The sequence below is a fragment of the Zootoca vivipara genome, chromosome 6 (genome assembly GCF_963506605.1).
Source record: "Zootoca vivipara chromosome 6, rZooViv1.1, whole genome shotgun sequence".
Lineage (NCBI taxonomy): Eukaryota > Metazoa > Chordata > Lepidosauria > Squamata > Lacertidae > Zootoca > Zootoca vivipara.
The window spans coordinates 82,415,935-82,436,112 of record NC_083281.1 but is presented as its reverse complement, the minus strand read 5'-3'; the positions used below and the strand labels follow the sequence as shown (position 1 = coordinate 82,436,112).

General features: G+C 47.1%; 1 protein-coding gene and 1 non-coding gene across 2 annotated transcripts; both read left to right on the top strand.

Annotated features, from left to right (window-relative positions):
- The first annotated feature begins 2,470 nt into the window (after window positions 1-2,470).
- KLHL17 (kelch like family member 17) lies at window positions 2,471-17,979 on the top strand. Its single transcript, XM_060276212.1, has 11 exons — window positions 2,471-2,760; window positions 3,738-3,924; window positions 6,584-6,805; window positions 8,186-8,302; window positions 9,467-9,680; window positions 10,737-10,881; window positions 12,330-12,497; window positions 13,367-13,455; window positions 14,481-14,554; window positions 15,448-15,629; window positions 16,664-17,979. The coding sequence occupies exons 1-11, from the start codon at window positions 2,516-2,518 to the stop codon at window positions 16,890-16,892; spliced, it is 1,872 nt and encodes a 623-aa protein (XP_060132195.1). The 5' UTR covers window positions 2,471-2,515; the 3' UTR covers window positions 16,893-17,979.
- On the top strand, window positions 7,622-7,693 carry TRNAV-UAC (transfer RNA valine (anticodon UAC)). Its single transcript has one exon. It is a non-coding gene; the product is annotated as a tRNA-Val (tRNA).
- Window positions 17,980-20,178: the final 2,199 nt, after the last annotated feature.

Here is a 20,178-nt window from a genome sequence, read left to right as displayed (position 1 = left end):
CTTCGCTACAACACTATTGAATGGTTGAAACTACTGTAATTGTCCTATCTAGCTTGCACAATAGGACCTCCCAAGAGTGCACTGCTTAGGATAGTTGCTCCTTGCCCCCCCCAGTCTTACACTACCCCCTGCATGGCTGAAAGGTGGGAAGAGAGGCCAGCACTTAGGGGCTGTGAAACCTCCTAGCTAGATGACTGTGAGTTGGTGATGTTGCCATAGTGGAATCTTTTGGAAAGGCTAGGATGGGGAACCTTTTCCAGTTTAGGGGCCATATTCCCTTCTGAGGGACTTTCCAGGAGCCGGTGGTGGGTAGAGCCAGAGGCAAAAGTGGGTTCAGCAACAAATGTGGGTTTTACCTTCATATAGAAGGCTACTTTCTTCACCCACACCTCTTTGTCCTCCATCCAGATGAGAGGCAGGAACAGAGTTCAAGAACACATTATAGCTGGGCAAAAACAAGGAGGGTGCAAAGTCAGGCTGGTGAGGGATGTGGCCTGGGGACAATTTTAAGGGCCAGTTAGAGAGGTCTGGAGGACTGCATTTGGCCCTCAGGCCTAAGGTTCCCCACTCAGGGGCTAGGCTGAAACATTTCAGGAGCAGAAAAATACATTTTATCCCCCACCCTGAAAAAGTCTCACCTGCTGAAATCAGGCTGCTGGAGGGGAGCACATGGCCCACCTTCCACCCGTCATAATTATACCTTGCGCTTCCGCCACTGCATACTTTGCAAATGTTAATTCACCCGCCTGCTGCGCATCGTGCATTTGGCAGTTCCTTAACTTCACGAGATCTCTTCTCTCGTCCCATTTGCCTTTAGCTTACATGATCAGCTGTATGTGGGCGGCTCTCAGGAGTCATATCCGTTCAGTCGCCGCTCTCGACGTCTCCTCTCGTTCCAGACAAGGACGGGAGTTCCCTCTCCTCCATCATAGGAAGCGCTCTGTATGCTTTGGTGCTGCCCCCCCCCCGTTCTCTTCTGAGGCTGCAGGAAGCTTGTCATCTCACTGCCTCTGCACCCATCTGTCTATCTGGCTTGTAGGGTGTGCATGTGTGCGCTGCTTCAGGGTCTGATTCTCTTTGTCCCCATCACCGTCTTCGTCATCACTGCCGCCGCCTCCCTCTCCTTGGCAAATGCATCTCCCGCTTTTGGCAAGAATGAATTAAAACTGCTTCCTCTTCCTAGCTGAGGACCAGTTATTTTTAGGCACGCTCACACATACTCATAAGCCCTCGCAGCCGGCAGTGTGGAGGTGTTTGTGATGAATATCAAGGCCCGGATAAACATGCGTGTGACTTACTGCCGGTTGAGTGGTTTTTAATGATTCCTTTTCATGATTATTACCAGCGAGGCGCCTGTGGTTATCACAATGCATGGTGCTCAGAGGCAGCGGCAGTGAGGCTTGTGCTTTAGAAGGAGCCTTGGGCAAAACTGTATGCCTTGCCCCCACACCATGCAGGATTTGATACTGGATAAAGTCCAGTTCCACCCAGCATCCAAGGTAGAACATAAGAGCAGCTCTGCTGGATCAGGCCAGTGGCCTATCTAGTCCAGTGTGCTGTTATCACAGTGGGTGGCCAGCTGCCCTTTCTGGGAAGTGCACAAGCAAGAGCTGAGCACAACAGCAACTATTCCCACTTGTGGTTCCCAGCAACCAGCATTCAGAAGCATACGGCCTCTGACAGTGGAGGTAGAACATAGCCATACTGGCTAGTAGGCACTGATAGGATTCTCTTCCATGAATTTGCCTGATCTTTTATTTTTATTTTAAATCATCTCAGCACAATGCAATGACGAATAACATAAGGAGTTCGCTGCTGGATCAGACCAGCGGTGCATCATGGTCCCACATCTGGTTTTCATAGTGAATGGAGGTAAAAGAGGATTGGATGAACTCATGAAAGGTATCAGTGGCTGGTAGCCATGAGAGCTGTGTTCTGCCTTCATTGCCAGAGTCAGTATTTACTCAGGTCCTGCTTTCCTTTGCAGCTTCTGGTTGGCCACAGGGAGAACAGGATGCTGGACTAGCTGGGCCTTTGGCTCAATCAAGCAAAGTTCTTCTTATGCTCTTGTTGATCATGCTCTCCTTGGATGGCTTTAGACACATTGATAGAGGGCAAGGCTGGCAATGGCTGTTCCCTCCGCTGTTGGAGGTAGCATGTCTCTGAACGCCAGTTGCTGGGAATTGCAAGCAGTGAGAGCTGCTGTTGAGCTCAGGGCCTTCTTTGGGGCTTCCCAGAGGCATCTGATTGGTCACTGGCAGAACAGAATGCTGGTGGGCTTTTGGCTTGATCCAGCTGCCAGGCTCTTCTTACCTTCTTATTTTCCACTTTTGCATTCATATAGGGTGCTTCCGGTTGGGTAGGCAGTAGGGTGTTGTTGTTTAAACCAAGGAACAGAGTTTAGGATCCAAAACTGTGATTGTGAACAGAATCTGCTTCTTGTCCTTTCCTAAAATGTTTCTCCAGAGAGGCTGAGAGGGCGCTGCCACGAGCCAGGAACGACCCGCCTGCAGCCATGGAAAGCGGAATGCAGCTCCTAAACCGGGATGGGCACAGCATCTCCCACAACTCGAAACGGCACTACCACGACGCCTTTGTCTGTATGAACCGCATGCGGCAGCGATCCTTGCTCTGCGACATTGTGCTGCACGTGGCCACCAAGGAGATCAAGGCCCACAAAGTGGTGCTGGCTTCCTGTAGCCCTTACTTCCACGCCATGTTCACAAGCAAGTATCTCTACCCAAATCCTCTTCCTCTTGCGTCTGCTCCTTGCCTCAGTTGCCTTGAAAGTCTGCACCCAGGTGGTTCATGTTCTGCTCCAGTTGAGGCAAATTCTGCAACCTGTAGAAATTCTGCAAGTCGAGTAGACATTTAATTGGTGCCATTCCTCCTGCTGCACATAATTCATTAACCCTGAAATTCTTTCTGCTTTGAGACTTTCCCTTTCAGGTGAGCTGCAGAGCAGTGTTTCTCGAAGGGTGCATTAGATAACTTGCAAATGAACTTTAATAGGTGCATAATTTAATCTGGTATTACTACTCATGGAGAAGGGGAAAGGGGCTATGTGGGGCACTGATGCCCCATATTTAATTATTTTATGATATTTATATCCCGCCCTTCTTTGTAAAGGTGCTGAGGATGGCAAACACTTACATAATAATAATAATAATAATAATAATAATAATAATAATAATAATAGATATCCCTTAATCATGCCCCCTATAGCAGACATTTTGGGTTCTACCCAAATAAATCCTACTCGGAGCAAATCTATTGAAATTAACAGGTCCAAGTTAGTCAAGTCCACCCAGTATAAACCAGCATGGGTCTCTGAGTGGGGGGGGGAGCTATTGGTAGTGTTGCCTCTGGCTTTTTTAAACAATCAACCCCTCTTCCCAGAGAACTCTGGGAAATGTGGCTGTGAGTGGAATGGGATGAGTCTTCTAACAACTCTCAGCACTCTTAAAAGACTACAGCTCCCAGGAGTCTTAGACGAAGCCATGACAGTTCAACATTATATGATACTGCTTTAAACGTATAGCGCAGATGGGGCCAGGTCTGAAGCAATGGCTTCCCTCCAACCTCTAGGACTTGTGATTGTTGCCACCCAGAGATGAATTTGGGACTTTCTGCAAAGAAAGCACCTGTTCTGCCACTGATCTGTGGCTCCGCCTCCTCCAAAGGGCTGGATGGGCCTTGGCGTTTGATGGGCACAGTGACCACAATAAAGCACCTAGGGGTTTCTGCTTAAGCTACCCATGGTGTCCTCACGGAGTTCCCTTGTGTTCCCTTGCCACCACAGATGAGATGAGTGAAAGCCGACAGACCCACATAACACTCCATGATATCGACCCGCAGGCGCTGGAGCAGCTGGTTCAATATGCCTACACGGCTGAGATTGTGGTGGGAGAAGGGAACGTACAGGTAAGATGGACCAGAAGGACCAGCATCTCCCCTATGGTTTCTTTGGGAACTGTCCTCGCTGCTGCCTCACCTGCACCCTCTGCTGTTAAGCGGCAACAACACTGCTGTGGCATTTCGGTCTGATGCCCACGGACAAAAGTGGCAGGAACACTTGCTCAACAAAGGTTGGGAACAAGCTGAGGCCTTTGGGGTCTTCAGACTTCCTCCTCCTGGCTCTGCCTGCCTTGAGAGAACTTCAGAGCCTTTGGCCTGAAAACAGGTACTCATTCTCCATTCCATAGCTTCCTCCTCTTGGCCCTGCCGGATTAGATGCATGTGGTTCCTCAAAGGCATCCATGAGGGTCCAGCCTTGGTGGTCTGGGAGTTCTTGCCCAGCAACCTGAGACGTGGTGGTCTGCATACCTTCATGCAGTCAGGTCTGAGCCCTGACCCAAACTAGCTCCCCACTTGGTGCCTCTGCAGCCTCTGACTCTTTGTCCAGATCAGCGCTGGGTTCAAGGGCCATGAAAGCTGCTGCTGCGCTGCCCTACCAGGCGAGCCATTCCTGCCAGCAAATACATTTTTATTTCCTTTTGTTTCCAGTGTTCAGGGGTGGGTGTTGACATTTTTGTAGTCAAAATCTCAAACGCGCACAGAGGCCGGTATCAGTAGGCTTGGAGAAATCCCCCTGCAGAGAACCCTCAATTCTTGCAGTTGTACAAAAATAAACTTCAGTGGGGGCGGGAATCCTAATGGAAGATCCCCTCGACCCCAAAAAAGCCCCAGCCCAATGAGGACTGGGCCAGGGGACAGTTGGAGATATGGGTGAGAGAAGGAGTGGAATGGAGCATCTTGGATATGGTCAAGGAGCACTCCACATGGCCATATGAGGTTCCTGGGTCCATCTTGTTTAATGTCTATTTATGTATCGAAACCAAATTGCAGCAGCACCTCCAGGCTCCTGAAACACAGATGTTGCCTGCCTGTAATCTTATCACATTGCCCTCCCTGCAATTCCCGATGATGTCACGTGATGGCTGGCTGGGGCTTTGTTTGCTGCTGGTCTTGCAGTGCTTCCAGCAAGGCTGGCTCAGTTGGCCTGGAGCAACCCCTTCTCTCTTCCCATCTGTGGATCTCTCTTGGGTTTTTGCTACCAGAAGGTGATGGCTGAAAGACTGCTCAGCGCAAAACCAGGATAACTGAGGGGAGCCTTGGTCCAAAGTAGAAGCTTTCCTGCTATGTTTATGCTGACCGCACAGCTTTCCATTTTAAAAAATGGAAAGAAAAATGATGACACACAACTTATTAAAATGCAAGAAGCAGAATTGTTCTTAGTGCTATGGGCTGGGGCACTCTTCTCTCCTGCAGCTTCCAGGACCTGGTATTCAAGAGCATTGCTTCCTCTGGCTGTAGAGGGAGTGCATAGCCATCAGGGATAGAAGCCATTGATAGCCTTGCCTCCATGAATTTGTCCAGTCCTCTTTGAAAGACATTCATGTTGGTGGCCGTCACTGCCTCCAGTAGGAATGAGTTCTAGCAAGATCAGACCCTGCCCATCAGCTGGTGTCACCTAAAGATGCCAGCTGATTGGCAGGTGGGTGTGGTTTTGGGAAGAAATGACTTCACAGGCCAATTTAGACCCCCCTGGTGGGCCAAGACCGTTTCCTTGTGTTCCCTCCTCCCCCTTTGGAAGATTTGTTAAATAGGTTTTCCAAAACTTCATATATATATTTCAATATTGTACATAATAAAAACTTTTTTTTTACTTCCCACTCCCTTTTCCATGGTTTTTTCTGTTTCTCTCCCTCTGCTTCATCCTGTCTTCTATCTCTTAAACCTTAACAAAACTACTATAATCTTTAATCCATTCTGTTGCTCATAGTTCAAATCCTACTCGTGTGTTCATCATATGATAATATTTCTCTAAATAATCCAAAAAGGGATTCCACAAAACCTTAATCATTAGGTTCTCTCATTTTAGCTGTTAAATTTGCTAATTCTGCTTAATCCATCACCTCACTTATGCATTCTTCTTTAGTGGGTATTTCTGCTTCTTTCCATTTTTGTGCATGGAGAATCCTAGCTGCAGTTGTTTCCTTGTTATATATATATTGTACATGTCACTTTGTAAACAGCTTAGGAACTGTCTTTAAGTACATAAGGAGGCAGTGATGGTCACCAACTTGGGTGGCTTCAAAAGAGGATTACACGCATTGATTGAGGAGAGGGCTAATGATGGCTACTAGCCGCAATGGCTATGATCTGCCTCCATAGTCGGAGGCAACAGTGCTTCTTAATAGCAATTGCTGGAGGGGAGACTGCTCTTGTGCTTGAATACTGCTCACTGGTTTCCCACATGCAACTGGCTGGCCACTGTGAGAACAGGATGCTAGACCAGGTGGGCTATCGGCCTGACTCAGCAGGGCTCTTCTTAAATATATTAAATAAAAATGGCCTGCAGCCTTAAGGCTCCCCACCCCTGGCATCCTGGTTCAAGAACTGTAACATGATTGGAAAGCCCTTCTCTGTAGGTCTCAGCTTTTAAGGAGATTGTTTCTTGTGTGTCAGGAGAAGGATGGAAGAGGATATTCCACAGTGGCATTAGGACCAGGAGTGTCAAGACCAGCGAGGGTTGTGGGGAGTGAGATAGCTGCCTGTGACAGACTGTTTTGCCTTGCAGACACTGCTTCCTGCCGCCAGCCTCCTCCAGCTGAACGGGGTGCGGGATGCTTGCTGCAAGTTCCTGTTGAGCCAGCTGGACCCCTCCAACTGCCTGGGCATCCGGGGGTTTGCAGACACGCATTCCTGCAGCGACCTGTTGAAGTCGGCCCACAAATATGTCCTGCAGCACTTTGTGGATGTCTCCAAGACAGAAGAGTTCATGCTTCTGCCTCTCAAGCAGGTAAGAGATTGTGCAGCCCTTTTTCCGCCTTGAGTGTCAGGTTTCGCGAATGGTACGAAGCAGCGCCAGGGTTCGCTTACCTGCTTGAGATTGAGGCTGCAATCTAGCTTTGTAAATGAAATCCACGAAATGTTTTTAGTAGCACAAACTAAAGGTATAATGAGTGATCGATTCCCCCACCCTCCCACATTTGGTTTTGCACACAGACACTCAGTCCCATCGGTTTATATGCAAATGTCTGGATTCAGTGGGAAACCAGCGTGACTGCTGTCCAAATGCCCTGGTAAATAAATATGGCTAGAATGAGTCTCGCTCAGGATAGCACAGCTTCCTGTGTATTCCTAAGAGTTAAAAATTGAAGGAGGTACTTCCTTTCTAGCAACTTCAGTGCCTCCAATCACTTTTCCAAACCACAGGCAAAGCTTTGCAGCTGGTATAACAGGAGTGCATGTAAATACGTGCTGACCTAATGTGCTTCTTATGCAGTAAGAAAACACCAGTGTGCCTTCTCATTAAAACTCCTCCTGCATTTCCATGAGGCCATTCCTGCCTTTGCTGGTGGCATCATGCCAGCTTATCCTTGGACACTGTTGCCGATGCTTGGCAGGCACCACTGTGATGCCCTTTGTAGATGGGAAGGACTGGGTTTTTTGTTTTTAGTGGGGGGAGGTGTGCTTTGCATGCAGAAGGTCCCAGGTTTAATACCCCCAATCTGAAGTTATGGAAAGCCACTGCTGGTCAGTGAGACACTACTGAGCTAGATGGACCAATGGTCTGAGTATAAGGCAACTTCCTACATTCCTATGGTTTAAGAGAAGGGATGTAGCTCAGTGGTAGAGCACCTGCTTTACATGCAGAAGGCCCCAGGTTCAATCCTTGGCACCTCCAGTTAAAAAGGCTCTCAAGTAGCAGGACTGGTAAAGACCTCTAGCTGAATCCTTGGGCAGCTGCTACTAGCAAAAGGGACCATTAGTGAGTTTGGATGAGGGATCAGTAACCTGCTAGGTGGTTTTCAAATATAAAACCAAGCACTAACCTATAAAGACCCATCATTAGCACACACAATAAAAGAACCCCATCCAAACACAAAAATTTGAACGTCCACGATTAGAATAACCAACAAACAATCCCATTATAACAGCAACAAAGTTAAAGCAGGCTGCTGAGGTCCCAGTGAGCCTCTTCTAATGTTCTCATGTTGTTCTTATGGGTCAAGAGATCAAGATCTCTTGATCTTGATCCTGCATAGAAATGCTGGCGGTACTTGGGATCATCTTTGTTCGATTCCATTTTTCCTGTGCAGTGTCTGAAATAACCCTTTATTATTACTGTATTATTATTATTTCACCCCCCTCCACCCGCCCTGGTCCTCCTCTACAGGTGCTGGATCTCATCTCCAGTGACAGCCTCAATGTCCCCTCAGAGGAGGAAGTCTACCGAGCTGTCTTGAGCTGGGTGAAGCATGATGTGGACAGTCGAAGGCAGCATATCCCTAGAGTACGTGGCTGTGCGGGTTTCGGTGCTGTTTGGGATGAATGTGGGAGGGAGGGTGCATGCTACATAGCCAAGAGTCTGCTATTTTCAGCTGACCCCCCAAATGGTGGTTGCTGGGTCTCCCAAGTTCTCCCCCGTCTTCTTTGACCTCATTGGAGCTGGAGGGGGTGGGGTGGGGTGGCTCATCCCTGCAGATGCACCAGAGTGCCTCTAGCCCAGCAACAAAGCCACCAGCTCCAGACTTTCTTTGCTAACTCCAAGCTGGAGCAGGTGCCAAGGATTCTCCCACAGTTGCACTGTTGGTTTAGAGCACAGCACAATGACAAAAGTGATTTTTCCTCCTCGCTGTCCAGCTCCAAGCTGGAGAAGAAGACTGGGCTCTTCTTATTTTAGTCACCAAAGGAAACCCATCGTGACGAACAGAATTCTGGGCCCCTCTGTATGACATAATCACACAACTGATTTAAAAAACAGGACAGCCTTCTTTTTCACCTACTGGTGGATGCCGTTCTAGAGACAGAGTCAGAGAGAAAGAAAGAAAGGGTCATCTGATTTTATTCCGCTGTAGTTAAGAATGGGAAGGAATTCGATTCAGTTCACATTTAAAAGCAAATCTATCTAATTTGCACTTTCCGAAATGATGCAGAAAGCAAAGCACAATCGTCCTTTGAAATGTGCATATCTCTGAATTTCTCAGTGCAGTTCCCCTCACAGAGCAACAGTTCTTAGAACTGCTTAACAGTCAATCCCACTTTCTGGGGGGACTCTGGAAATTGTAGCTAATAGGGGTTGCCTAACAACTCTCGGAATTCTTAACGAATTACAGTTCCCAGGATGCTTTGCGGGGAGCCATGGCCATTTAAACGGGTAGTGGTTAGAGAGTTGGACTAGGACCTGGGACAGCAGAATTCAAATGGAGGAAAAAGGTGGGAGATAAATACAGGTACAATGAATAAATTGATATTGCTTTAAATGCATAGTGCAAATGGAGCCTTAGTTGGGTGCAACCCTTAGTGCAAACAAGTTTGGGTAAATGCCGAAGGAACAGTTTTTTCGAAAGTGACCCTGTTCATGCATGATTCCAGTTCCAGACCCTGTAGTCTTCCTTTTATTTAGTTGATGTTCCTCTTCACACCCCGCACCAACCTTCTCCTTTCTTCTCCCCAGCTCATGAAGTGTGTCCGGCTTCCCCTCCTAAGCCGCGACTTCTTGATGAGCAACGTCGACACAGAGCTGCTTGTGCGACACCAGTCAGAATGCAAGGACCTTCTCATCGAAGCCCTCAAGTACCATCTCATGCCTGAGCAGAGAGGTGTCCTTAGTAACAGCCGAACGCGCCCCCGGCGTTGCGAGGGGGCCAGCACTGTGCTCTTTGCCGTGGGTAAGAAGGCTTGGCCAAGATCAAGGATCTGGATGTTGGGTGTTGTGAGGAGAGGGGGAACTTCTGGAGGTTGGACAAAGGAAGAACTATACGTGGGGAATGATTGTGTCGGTGGCACAACTTCCTGGCCAGTTGGGGAGGCGTTTCCACTTTAGCACTGTGGGTGCTGTTCAGATTGTCTCTGTCTAGTCATAACTGTTAAGCAAAATCACACAAATAAAGCAAGCTGGGACACAGAAAAATCCTGATAACACTTTTTCCGAGCCAACTGGACAAAATCAGTGTATAATTTGAGAAGAAAGAAACAGAGAGGTTTTTGTCTTTTCTTAGTTTATGCCTTGTGCAAACACAGGAAAAACTGCCTCACAACTGCACAGCCAGTATTAGCACATGCTAAAGACCATGCTGCTTTGCCAGGTTACTAAGCAAAACTTTCACCTATTCCCCCGACAATGTAAAACAATGGGAGTTAAGAGTCCCAACACCATATGGAGGGTGACAGATTCCTCATTCTCTCTGTGGAACCAGAGCCTGCCTATTGAATGCTATTACTTGCTTCCATTGAGATCCTCCCCCTACCCCACTGAGGCTTGTTCAGCACCACCTGGCCTCCTCCTACCATCCCTTCATGTTTCCTCACAAGTTTAATGGGACTTTACATAATGTCTGGATGATAGTGCATTGTACAGTCTCTGGGGAGCCAGATCCAGTCCTCCAGATTCCCTGTGTGGCCTTCTCCCCAGGCTGTACCCCTAATTTGGCCTGCTTTGCACCCCAAGCATTTTTGCAGCCCACCTAAGCGGCAGCTTATCAGGTGCCAGGAGTCAAAGGCTAAGAGCCAGACATTTGCTCCCGCATGTGGCAAACCACTGACTTGCAGGGAGCAGCCTTCAGGCTCACCTCCTATGAACTGCCTATGGCCCAGTCCTGACAGGAGGTTGCCTCAGAAACAGCTGTGTGAACTGAGCCTTGAGATGAGCTTGTGGAAGAGCCCCTTGGCCTTACCTCCTTGCCTCCCAGCTTGTCACTTTCTCCTCGCTTTTTGTTTTCATGCAGGTGGCGGCAGCCTCTTTGCCATCCATGGTGACTGTGAGGCCTACGACACCAGGACAGACCGCTGGCACATGGTGGCTTCGATGTCCACTCGCCGGGCCAGGGTGGGCGTTGCTGCCATTGGGAACAAGCTGTATGCCGTGGGCGGGTAAGGAGGAATTCTCGGCCACTCTCACCCCCATGGCTGTCATCACATAATTTCAAGGGAGCAATCGATGTGAGGGAGGGAGAATTTCAGACTTATGGAACCTGGCCTGGTGATTATTGGCTAGTGGTAAAGCGGAAGCAGACATTTTCATTGGCAGTTCCAGTGTTATGGTACACATTCCCTGTTGCATCTGCCAGCTTTTGAAGACACACCTGTTTACACAGGCATTCCTCTGATCTCTTGACCAGAGTGTCCTGTTTTAATTGCTGTGTTGGTTTAATTGTTTATTTTGATTGCGGGTGTTTGTTTTTTAAAATATATTTTTCATTGGAAATTTTCAACATAAAATCCAATAAGAATCAAATTAATATACAGAACAATAATATTTTAGAAACCAGAAGGGGAAAAAGAAAGGAAACAAAGAAAAAGGAAATACAGTGGTACCTTGGTTTAAGAACATCTTAGTTTATGAACAACTTGGATTAAGAACGCTGCAAACCCGGAAGTAGGTGTTTTGGTTTGTGAAGTTTGCCTTGGAAGCAGAACATGTTTCTCTTCCTGTTGAGTGTGTTCCATTTGTAAACTGAGTCCCCTGCTACTATGGGAAAGCACGCCTTGGTTTAAGAACGGACTTCCGGAACGGATTAAGTTTGTAAACCAACGTACCACTGTACTTATGAGGCCAATGGCTGTATTTATATCATAAATATCCTGTCATTTATCCACAGGCAGAGAGGTAGACCCTTGTTTTGATTGTGAATGTTTAGGTTTTTAATGTTTTAATGGGATTCTTTTACTGTGCATTTTAGATGTGGATGTTGATATGTTTGTGTAGCTGTCTTTTTTTATAACTTGTAAACCCTTTAGAAGACTATTTTGGTATGAAGTGATAAATATGTATTATTCTTATTCACATTTGGTTGTCTCCAGTGTTAGATCTAATCAGAGTAGACCCATTGACTAACTTAATTTATTCATTTCAGTGGGTCTACTCTGAGTAGCACTTAGTTGGATGCAACCCATGTATCCTGATTTAGGAGCTACCGGTAGCAGCAAAAGGCAGAGATGATTGGGAAGGGTGTCATTATTCAGACTGCATTTTCCTCACATCTCCCTTTTAAAAGATCTTGTGTCTGAGAACCTGGACAGCTGCTGCCAGTCAGAGCATAAGAACATAGAACTAGTCAGCTGCTGTTATTTATTTTCCGCCCTTCACCCTAATGTCCTAGGGCATGTCACAACAATTTAAAACAACAACATTAAAAACAGTTTTAAACCATTTACAATCAGAAGAACAGGGTAGGTCCTAAATATATACATCTCAATAGTATATTTTTAAATGCTAGAAAATGCTTGTAGTATTCTTTAATAATTTTACAAAATGATTTTTTACAGAGATAGAATATGTTAATATATTCAATAGTAACGCTGGCTCTGTTTCACCGCAGCTACGATGGGACCTCTGACTTGGCCACAGTGGAGTCTTACGATCCAGTCACCAACTCGTGGCAGACCGAGGTTTCCATGGGGACCAGGCGGAGCTGTTTAGGGGTGGCAGCACTGCATGGTCTCCTCTACGCTGCTGGAGGGTATGATGGAGCCTCATGTCTCAACAGGTAAGGGGGCTTCATTTGCCACTCACCTTGCCCCCCTCATTCCCAGAATGGTTTAACAATCAATCACTCTTCTTAGGGAACTCTGGGAGTTGTAGCTTTGTTGGGGGGAATAGGGGGTCTCCTGACAACTCTCAGCACCCTTAAACAAACTAAAGCACCCAGAATTCTTTTGGGGGGAAGCCATGGCTGTTTAAAGTGGTATCACAGCACTTTAAATGTATGGTGTGAATGTGGCCCCGGTGTGACGCAAATCCATTGAAATTCACGAACAGGGCTAATTTCGGTCTGCTAATTTCAGGGGTTCAACTCTTGAGTAAAACCTAGTTGGATACAACCAAATACAATTGAAATGACAAGTTCCTTAGAGCTAGGGAAAATGCCATCTGACCATATTTCTTAATTAAGAGAATATATGCAGGCAACTCCAACTTACGCACCTTTAACTTCTGCACATTCAGCTTTATGCGCTTGACAAAAGATTTAAAAGTGGGGGGGGGACCCTCTGGCAATCCCACCCACCATTGCACCCAGTGTATTTTGGCTTTACGAACTATCCCCAGAATGTAACCTCTGTGTAAGTTGAGAGTTGCCTGTGGGTGGATGGTTGGGTTGCATCCCAACTAGTCCTACTCAGAGCCAACCTGTTGAATTTATTGACCAATAAATCCATTAATTTCCACAGATCTACTTTGATTATGACTTGTATACATATCATCTTAAAGGTTCACATTCCAATAATTAATAGGTAAAGATCCAGTTCTCCAAAAACTTGTCTACTGCTTCTGTTCTTTTTGTTTTACAATGCATCTGTTTGGTCACCATAACTATTGACCATATTCTACTTATTCCTCTCTCTTGACCTGCCTCAGTGCTGAAAGATATGACCCCCTAACAGGCACCTGGACATCCATCGCAGCCATGAGCACCAGGAGGAGATATGTCCGTGTGGCAACTCTTGGTAAGTCTGGCTTATAAATTTGAGAGAGAGAGAGAGAGAGAGAGAGAGAGAGAGAGAGAGAGAGAGAGAGAGAGAGAGAGAGAATACTTGCTGTTCGAAGTACATACCAGAATAACAGGCGTGGCACTTTTCCAAAGCAATTGTGTGAAATAGTATGCTGGCCCACTTTTGTCCTTGGCTCCGCCTTCCAATGGGATGTGGCCCCTGAAAGGCTGCCCAGAAGGAATTGCAGCCCTTGGGTTGAAACCAACCCCTGCTTTGAAGCACTAAGCACCATGGTAGTAAGGTCCATAGCTGCTTGACGGAGAACCTCAGCTGTGGAATGGCTCCTTTTGGGCTTTTCGTACAGATATTTTTTGCGTGTGCCGTGTGTTCTTCCTTCCGCTCCAGTTTGCTGACCTCCAAGCCCCAGGGACTTCTTAGTCATTCCCCTTCCACTCATGCGTGCCGCCTGCTTTCGTCATGGCACCGCATGCCTTGCTTGCCACTTGCTCTGCACCTGTCCAAAAAGCAAACTTAATCCGAACAGCAGGCGGCCTTGTTTAGGCTGCTGCCTCACTCGCACAGAACAGTTCAGAAGCTGCCTTGTGAATGTTTAATGTCCCCTTGCACCAGATGAAGCCTCTGCAAAGTGGCCGGAAGGAGTGAGTGTGTGTGTGTGTGTGTGTGTGTGTGTGTGTGTCTGTGTGTCTGTGTGTCTGTGTGTGCTTTCATGCTCCATGAGGTAATCCCTCCCCAGAGGAGCCTGCCTTGACTGCTCAGTCCTTGTGGCCTGGTGCTTTCTGTACACTCATCTTTTTATTGGGCCTAGCACTCGTTCCAAGGCTTGGAACTGTAGTTTACCCCTCACAGAGCTACCGCTCCCAGCACCCTTGTCAAACTACAGTTCCCAGGTTTTTTTTGGGAAAGGCACGTGCTTCAAATGTATGGATTGAATGTGTGTTTTGGGGTGGGATTCTTGCTTTGCTGCATATTTATGCATGATGTGTGTGTGTGTGTTTTTTCATCTTCTTCTTCTTCTGCAGATGGCAACCTCTATGCTGTTGGGGGATATGATAGTTCATCACACCTGGCAACTGTGGAAAAATATGAGCCGCAGGTAAATGGGAAGAGGCAAAGCACTGAGGGTTATTGGGAGAAGAATGGGAAGTTTTGGATATACTGCAGCTGGGGTGGTGATGGAGCCACTGAGAGCGGGCTGGAAGGAAAATCCGGGGGGCCAGGCGGGGCAGGCAGCAAAGATGAATTGCAATGAGAACTTACGAGCTGCAGGTGACAGTTCCCCGCAGGACTTCTGCCTTCCAGTGTGTGTCTTTACAACCCCCCAAAGGAGCAAATAACCTATCCATATACTGCATTTGTGCAAGTCCACCATCATGCTGGCAATGGACTGAGCATGCTCCAGGTTGTGGGAAAGATGGGAAACAACAGGTGGTGGGGTGAGTAAGCGGGGTTGCAGGTGAGTGAGCTGGGCTTGTGGTGGGAGGAGGCCCGCAAGCGGGGGGGTGGGGAGGAGGTGGCATGAGAAGCAAGAGGGGCAGCAGCCGAGTGAGCGGGGCTTGCAGCAGTGAGTTGAAGAGGGCAAGTGAGCCATGGGCATAATAGCCGAGCGACGTGGGCTTGCAGCAGCAGATCAGGTCAAGCGAGAGGGGCAGCACTTGGAGTGGGGGTAGGGGAGTCAGCCCGTCTTGTGGCTCATAAGAGCATAAGAAGAACCCTGCCATAGGCCCATGTAGTATTGCATCCTGTTATCACAGTGGCCAGTCAAATGCCTCTGGGATATCCAAAAGCAGGACTTGAGTGCAGCAGCATTTCCTCAATTGTGGCTCCTGGCAGCTGGTATTCAGATGCACCCTGCCTCTGATAGTGGAGATAGAACATAGCCATTGTTGCTCCAGGTATCTATGTAGTGTGGCTGAGTTATACTTTTAAGTTTTATATTACTGTATTGCTCTTTTTAATCTATGGATATGTATGTATTTCCCTTGCCAGATCAATACATGGACTCCGATTGCCAACATGCTGAGCCGCCGCAGCAGTGCCGGCGTGGCTGTTTTGGAAGGGATGCTGTACGTGGCAGGAGGCAATGACGGGACAAGCTGCCTTAACTCAGTGGAGCGCTACAATCCAAAAACGAACACTTGGGAAAGTGTGGCACCCATGAACATCCGGAGGTAGGGAGCAGCATATCGCAAAGAGAGGCTGCGGATGAGCTGCAGTGTCACAAGCCGCCCCTCAGGGCAGGGATTCCGAAACTGAATGAAGGTTCATGTGCTTCATTCAGGTGGTATGCGACATGCCTGGAAAAAATGCAATTAAAAATCTTCTCAAGCAGCGTACTGCAGTTGCTACGGCAGGCAGAAAAAGTCAGTAAGTGGTCTGTCAAGACCTTCAACAATGTTCAAGTGAATGTAATAACAGCTCGCTGGCTCAGGCCAATCTAGTCCATTATCCGGTCCTCAAAGTGGCCAACCAGGTGCCTGTTATGTGAAACCCACAAGCAGGACCGGAGCACAAGAGCCCTCTCCCCTCCTGTGGTTTCTGGCATCTGGTATTCAGAAGCATCACTGCATCTGACCGTTGAGGCAGAGCACAGGCATCAGCAATAGCAGCCATTGACCACCCTCTCCTCCGTGCATTTGTCCAATCCTCTTTTAAAGCCATCTAGATTGGTGTCCATCATTGACTCCTGTGCCATAGTTTAACTGTGAGCTGTGTGACAAAATGCTCTCTTTTATCTGTCCTGAACCTTCCAACATTCAGCTTCATTGGACGTCCACAAGTTCTAGTGTTGTGAGAGAGGGAGGAAAACTTTTCTCTATGCCCCTTCTCCATGCCATGTGTCATTTCACAAGCTTCTATCACGCCTCCTCTTGCTCACCATTTTATAAAAACTAAAAAGTCCCAGCAGCTGCGACCTTCCTTCATACGGGAGTCGCTCCACCCCTTTGATCATTTCAGTCACCCTTTTCTGAATATTTTGAAACTCTACAAGTGGTCCATGGAGAAAAAAGTCGAGGGACGTTATGACCAGATTCCTAGTTGCGAGGCCTAGCTAGCGTAAAACGAGAAGAGTGGCAAGCCATGTTTGGTCATCTGCTGCTTGTTTCCTGTGTACAAATTAAATCCAGTGCCACCTAGTGGCCAAATTGCAGAATGACACTATCCACGCAGCTGGTAACCTATCGGTTTGACTTTCTCTCCTCAGGAGCACCCATGACTTGGTGGCTATGGACGGGTGGCTATATGCAGTGGGAGGCAATGATGGCAGCTCCAGCCTCAACTCCATCGAGAAGTACAACCCGCGCACCAACAAGTGGGTGGCGGCTTCATGCATGTTCACTCGCCGCAGCAGCGTGGGCGTGGCTGTGCTGGAACTCCTCAACTTCCCACCCCCTTCCTCCCCTACCCTATCGGTGTCCTCGACGAGTCTTTGACAAAGAGTCCGGTCGCACCTTGCCTCGAGGGGACTGCAGCATCTGTCGGAGTGCAAAGCCAGCCTGGCCTGACCCCTGTGGCAGCCATTCTTTGTGAAGATGAAAGCGTTGATGCTGCGCCCATACATTTTTAGTAATAACTTTCTGAGGGGGCCATTTCTGGTTCTTGTGGTGGAGATCCAAATGGGGATTTAGACCACACTTCTTTAAGAAAGAAAAGAGAGGGGGGGGGAAGAAAACCAAGAGCCCCTCCTGGTTTTCACCATCTCTTTCATCATCACTTGACTGGTTCTGCCTGGTCTTGTCAAGACCGGACTCAATAATCTCCTACTTCCATGTTTGGACATGACTTCTGGTTCCACCTCCTGCAACGGAGCTTAAACAACAAGAAGGAAGGAAGGAAGGAAGGAAGGAAGGAAGGAAGGAAGGAAGGAAGGAAGGAAGGAAGGAAGGAAGGAAGGAAGGAAGGAAGGAAGGAAGGAAAGAAACAAAGCCCATCTAAGGCAGGCAGGAGGATCACTTGTTTCAGTTGCACCAACAGCTGAATGTAAGCTGTGAATGTCACAATTAGCCAAAACTTCTTACCAAGCCTATAGCGTACTCTTACAGATTCGTGAGGTGATACGCCTCTTTCTCTCACACTGGTGTCTATTGAAAGGGATGCCTTAAAATTAAAAAAAAAGAAAGAACCAGGGCTGGAGGGAAGATGGCTGCAACACAAGCCCTCTTAACATGTTCAGCGGCCCCTCGCTCTGTCAGCCCAGTTATGTGCCACCACTTGTGACGTTCTCCTGCCCTCTTCAGCAGCATGGGTTTTGGGGCATCCGCCAATGTGCTGGCTCTGCTGTTTTGATTCTCCAATTCCACTCCCCAAAAATAATTAGGAAGAAGCTAGCCTGACAACGGTGCTCTGGGATTGTACTTAGGGAGAATGAAGGAACTTTTAACAGGGTGGAGCAAGGTTACGAGACTGTGTTCATATTATTCTATATTTGTTGACTTTCAATTTTTGACGCTTGCGTTTCTAAAGTTCTTTAAGATTTATTTATTTTATTGTTTCACTTCCCGCACATCAGGTTTTCTGCACTCCATGTTATTTATTTATTTATTTATTTATTTATTTATATATTTATTCACCTTATTCTTTCTTCCTTTTTTTTTTTAAAAAAAGTTGGACAGTTGCCAAAAGGGAGGAGGAGCCAGGTGATGATAACATATGTTTTTTGTCAAATTTTTGTCACTACCGGTAACTATCTAAGTGCAATCTGTGGGATGGAGGAGGCAGCTGAAGGGTGGGTTGGTATGAAGATATCATTGAAATGAATGGGGGCTACCCAGCAATGCTGCCTTCCCATTGAAAGAGCAGAGAGATGTGCAATAGCCCTCTCTTTGAACACCTCCCATGCATTCAAGAGTGGCATTGCCCAAGTCCTACCCACTTCAGGATGGTACCTCTTCAAATTCTGTTCATTTCAGGGTGGTGTTTCACAACCACCATTCATTCCACACGCTCAGTGTGCAACAGCTCTTCAAATTCTGTTCATTTCTGGGTACTGTGGTGCAACGGTCATTCATTTCAGACTGGCATGTGGCAATAGCTCTTCAAATTCTGCTTATTTTGGGATTCTGTTGTGCCATGGCCACTCATTTCACAGTATGGTTGTACAGTTCGTGTTCAGATCCTGCTCATTTCAGAGCGCTATTGCACATTGCTCAGTTAATTTCAGTTGAAGTCCCAACAGTCGTCACCTAACATCATTTTTATTTTTGCTTGAGCAGTGCTAAAGGTAGGAAGAATTCCTTATAGGCTGTGATTTGTGTGATGTGACTTGGAAGGATTGCCTTTGGAAAAGCTTGCATTGACTACATGTGTGTGACAGAGAAAGCGTGCAATTCTTTTTTTAAAAGAATTTATGCCACATTCATATATGAAGAACTTGCACTGAAAAGGCCAAGGTCCCTACACTGACATACCACTGGAACATAACGAACATTTTGAGTAGCATCTGTACTGTAAACTTGAACAGTGCCCTTGTTTGGAGACCCACCTACACCATGAAAACATCTCTTATGGAGGAAAGAGTTTGCTTTTAAGATAACGTTTCACTGCATTATACACTATCCTCTTAATGCGATTTGTGTGCAACTCAAGAGCTTGGGAACAGGGTGAGACTGGAGCTTTGAGACGACCCATCCCAAGACATCCATTGCAACGGATGAAGTTCTTGTACCTCAGTAACCTCTGGACTCTATTCTGCAACTGTGGCCTAATTGATCTTGCTAAAGACTTCTGGTTTTAGTTTTAACTTATATACCCTCCTATCTGATCTCTTGTTCGTTTGGGTCCCCGTCCCCCCCATTTCTTCCTTTTCTCTCTCTCCATATCCTTCCACCAAATCAATCTGCCATGGCAATAACAGGCTAGGCCTTTACAAAGACAACTGGTGGGCTCTTGGCTGGCTCATGTTATGATAGACCTGTCCTGCTCCTTGCACAGTGTGTGGCTGCATTGAAGGGTTAATCCTATGATAGACATTCAGGCTTGGTTTCTTTGGCCACTGGAATGGGCTTCCAAACCTTTCTAGGGTAACGGAGTTGTATCCTAGATAAGAGTGGGTATTTCCCTTGGCCTAATGTTGGTAATGGGAGACAGGAACTTTTGCAGAGAGTGGAACCTGGGTCATATTCGTGCCATACGTTTAAAGCGGATTTAATGCACATTTAAAGTTCGTGGTTTCTCCCTTCCTAAAGAATCCTAGTAATGGTAGTTTAGGGGTGCTGGGACTTCTAGCTCTGTAAACTGCAGTTCCATTGATTCTTTAGGGAAATGCCATGTGCTTAAAATGTGCATTTAAACATGCTTTAACCAAAGAGCGCCCAGCCTGGCTTAGTGAGTTCGTGCCAAACCATTTTGTCCAGGGATGGGACCAGCTCATGGTCCTATTGCTTACCAACAGCACTGCATAGGTAACTTAATGGGAACATTTATGTCCATAAAGTTGCATGTGCTATTGTTTTTCCTGGAAAGAGCAGCTTCTGATACGTTTAGCCCTTCATACAGACACACTGGTTGCATGGATCAGCAAGTGGGGAGCATGTTTTGAGTGGGGTGGGGGTGGGGAGTTGCTTCTAAAAGTACCTTTTCGAAATAAAATAAAGTTGAGCACTCAGAACAAACAATCTCTCCACCAGTAAGCTTTGTCAGGGCTTTGCCAGTTGCAATACATTTTAGGGCAGGAATGGGGAAGCTTTGGTTCTCCAGATGTTGCTGAACTGGCACTCCCAT

Coding starts and splice junctions, on each gene's coding strand:
- KLHL17 (XM_060276212.1), top strand. CDS start 2,516: ATGGAAAGCGGAATGCAGCTCCTAAACCGGGATGGGCACAGCATCTCC. Junction 2,761..3,737: donor CCAAATCCTCTTCCTCTTGC/GTCTGCTCCTTG, acceptor TAAAGCACCTAG/GGGTTTCTGCTTAAGCTACC. Junction 10,882..12,329: donor AAGCTGTATGCCGTGGGCGG/GTAAGGAGGAAT, acceptor GTTTCACCGCAG/CTACGATGGGACCTCTGACT.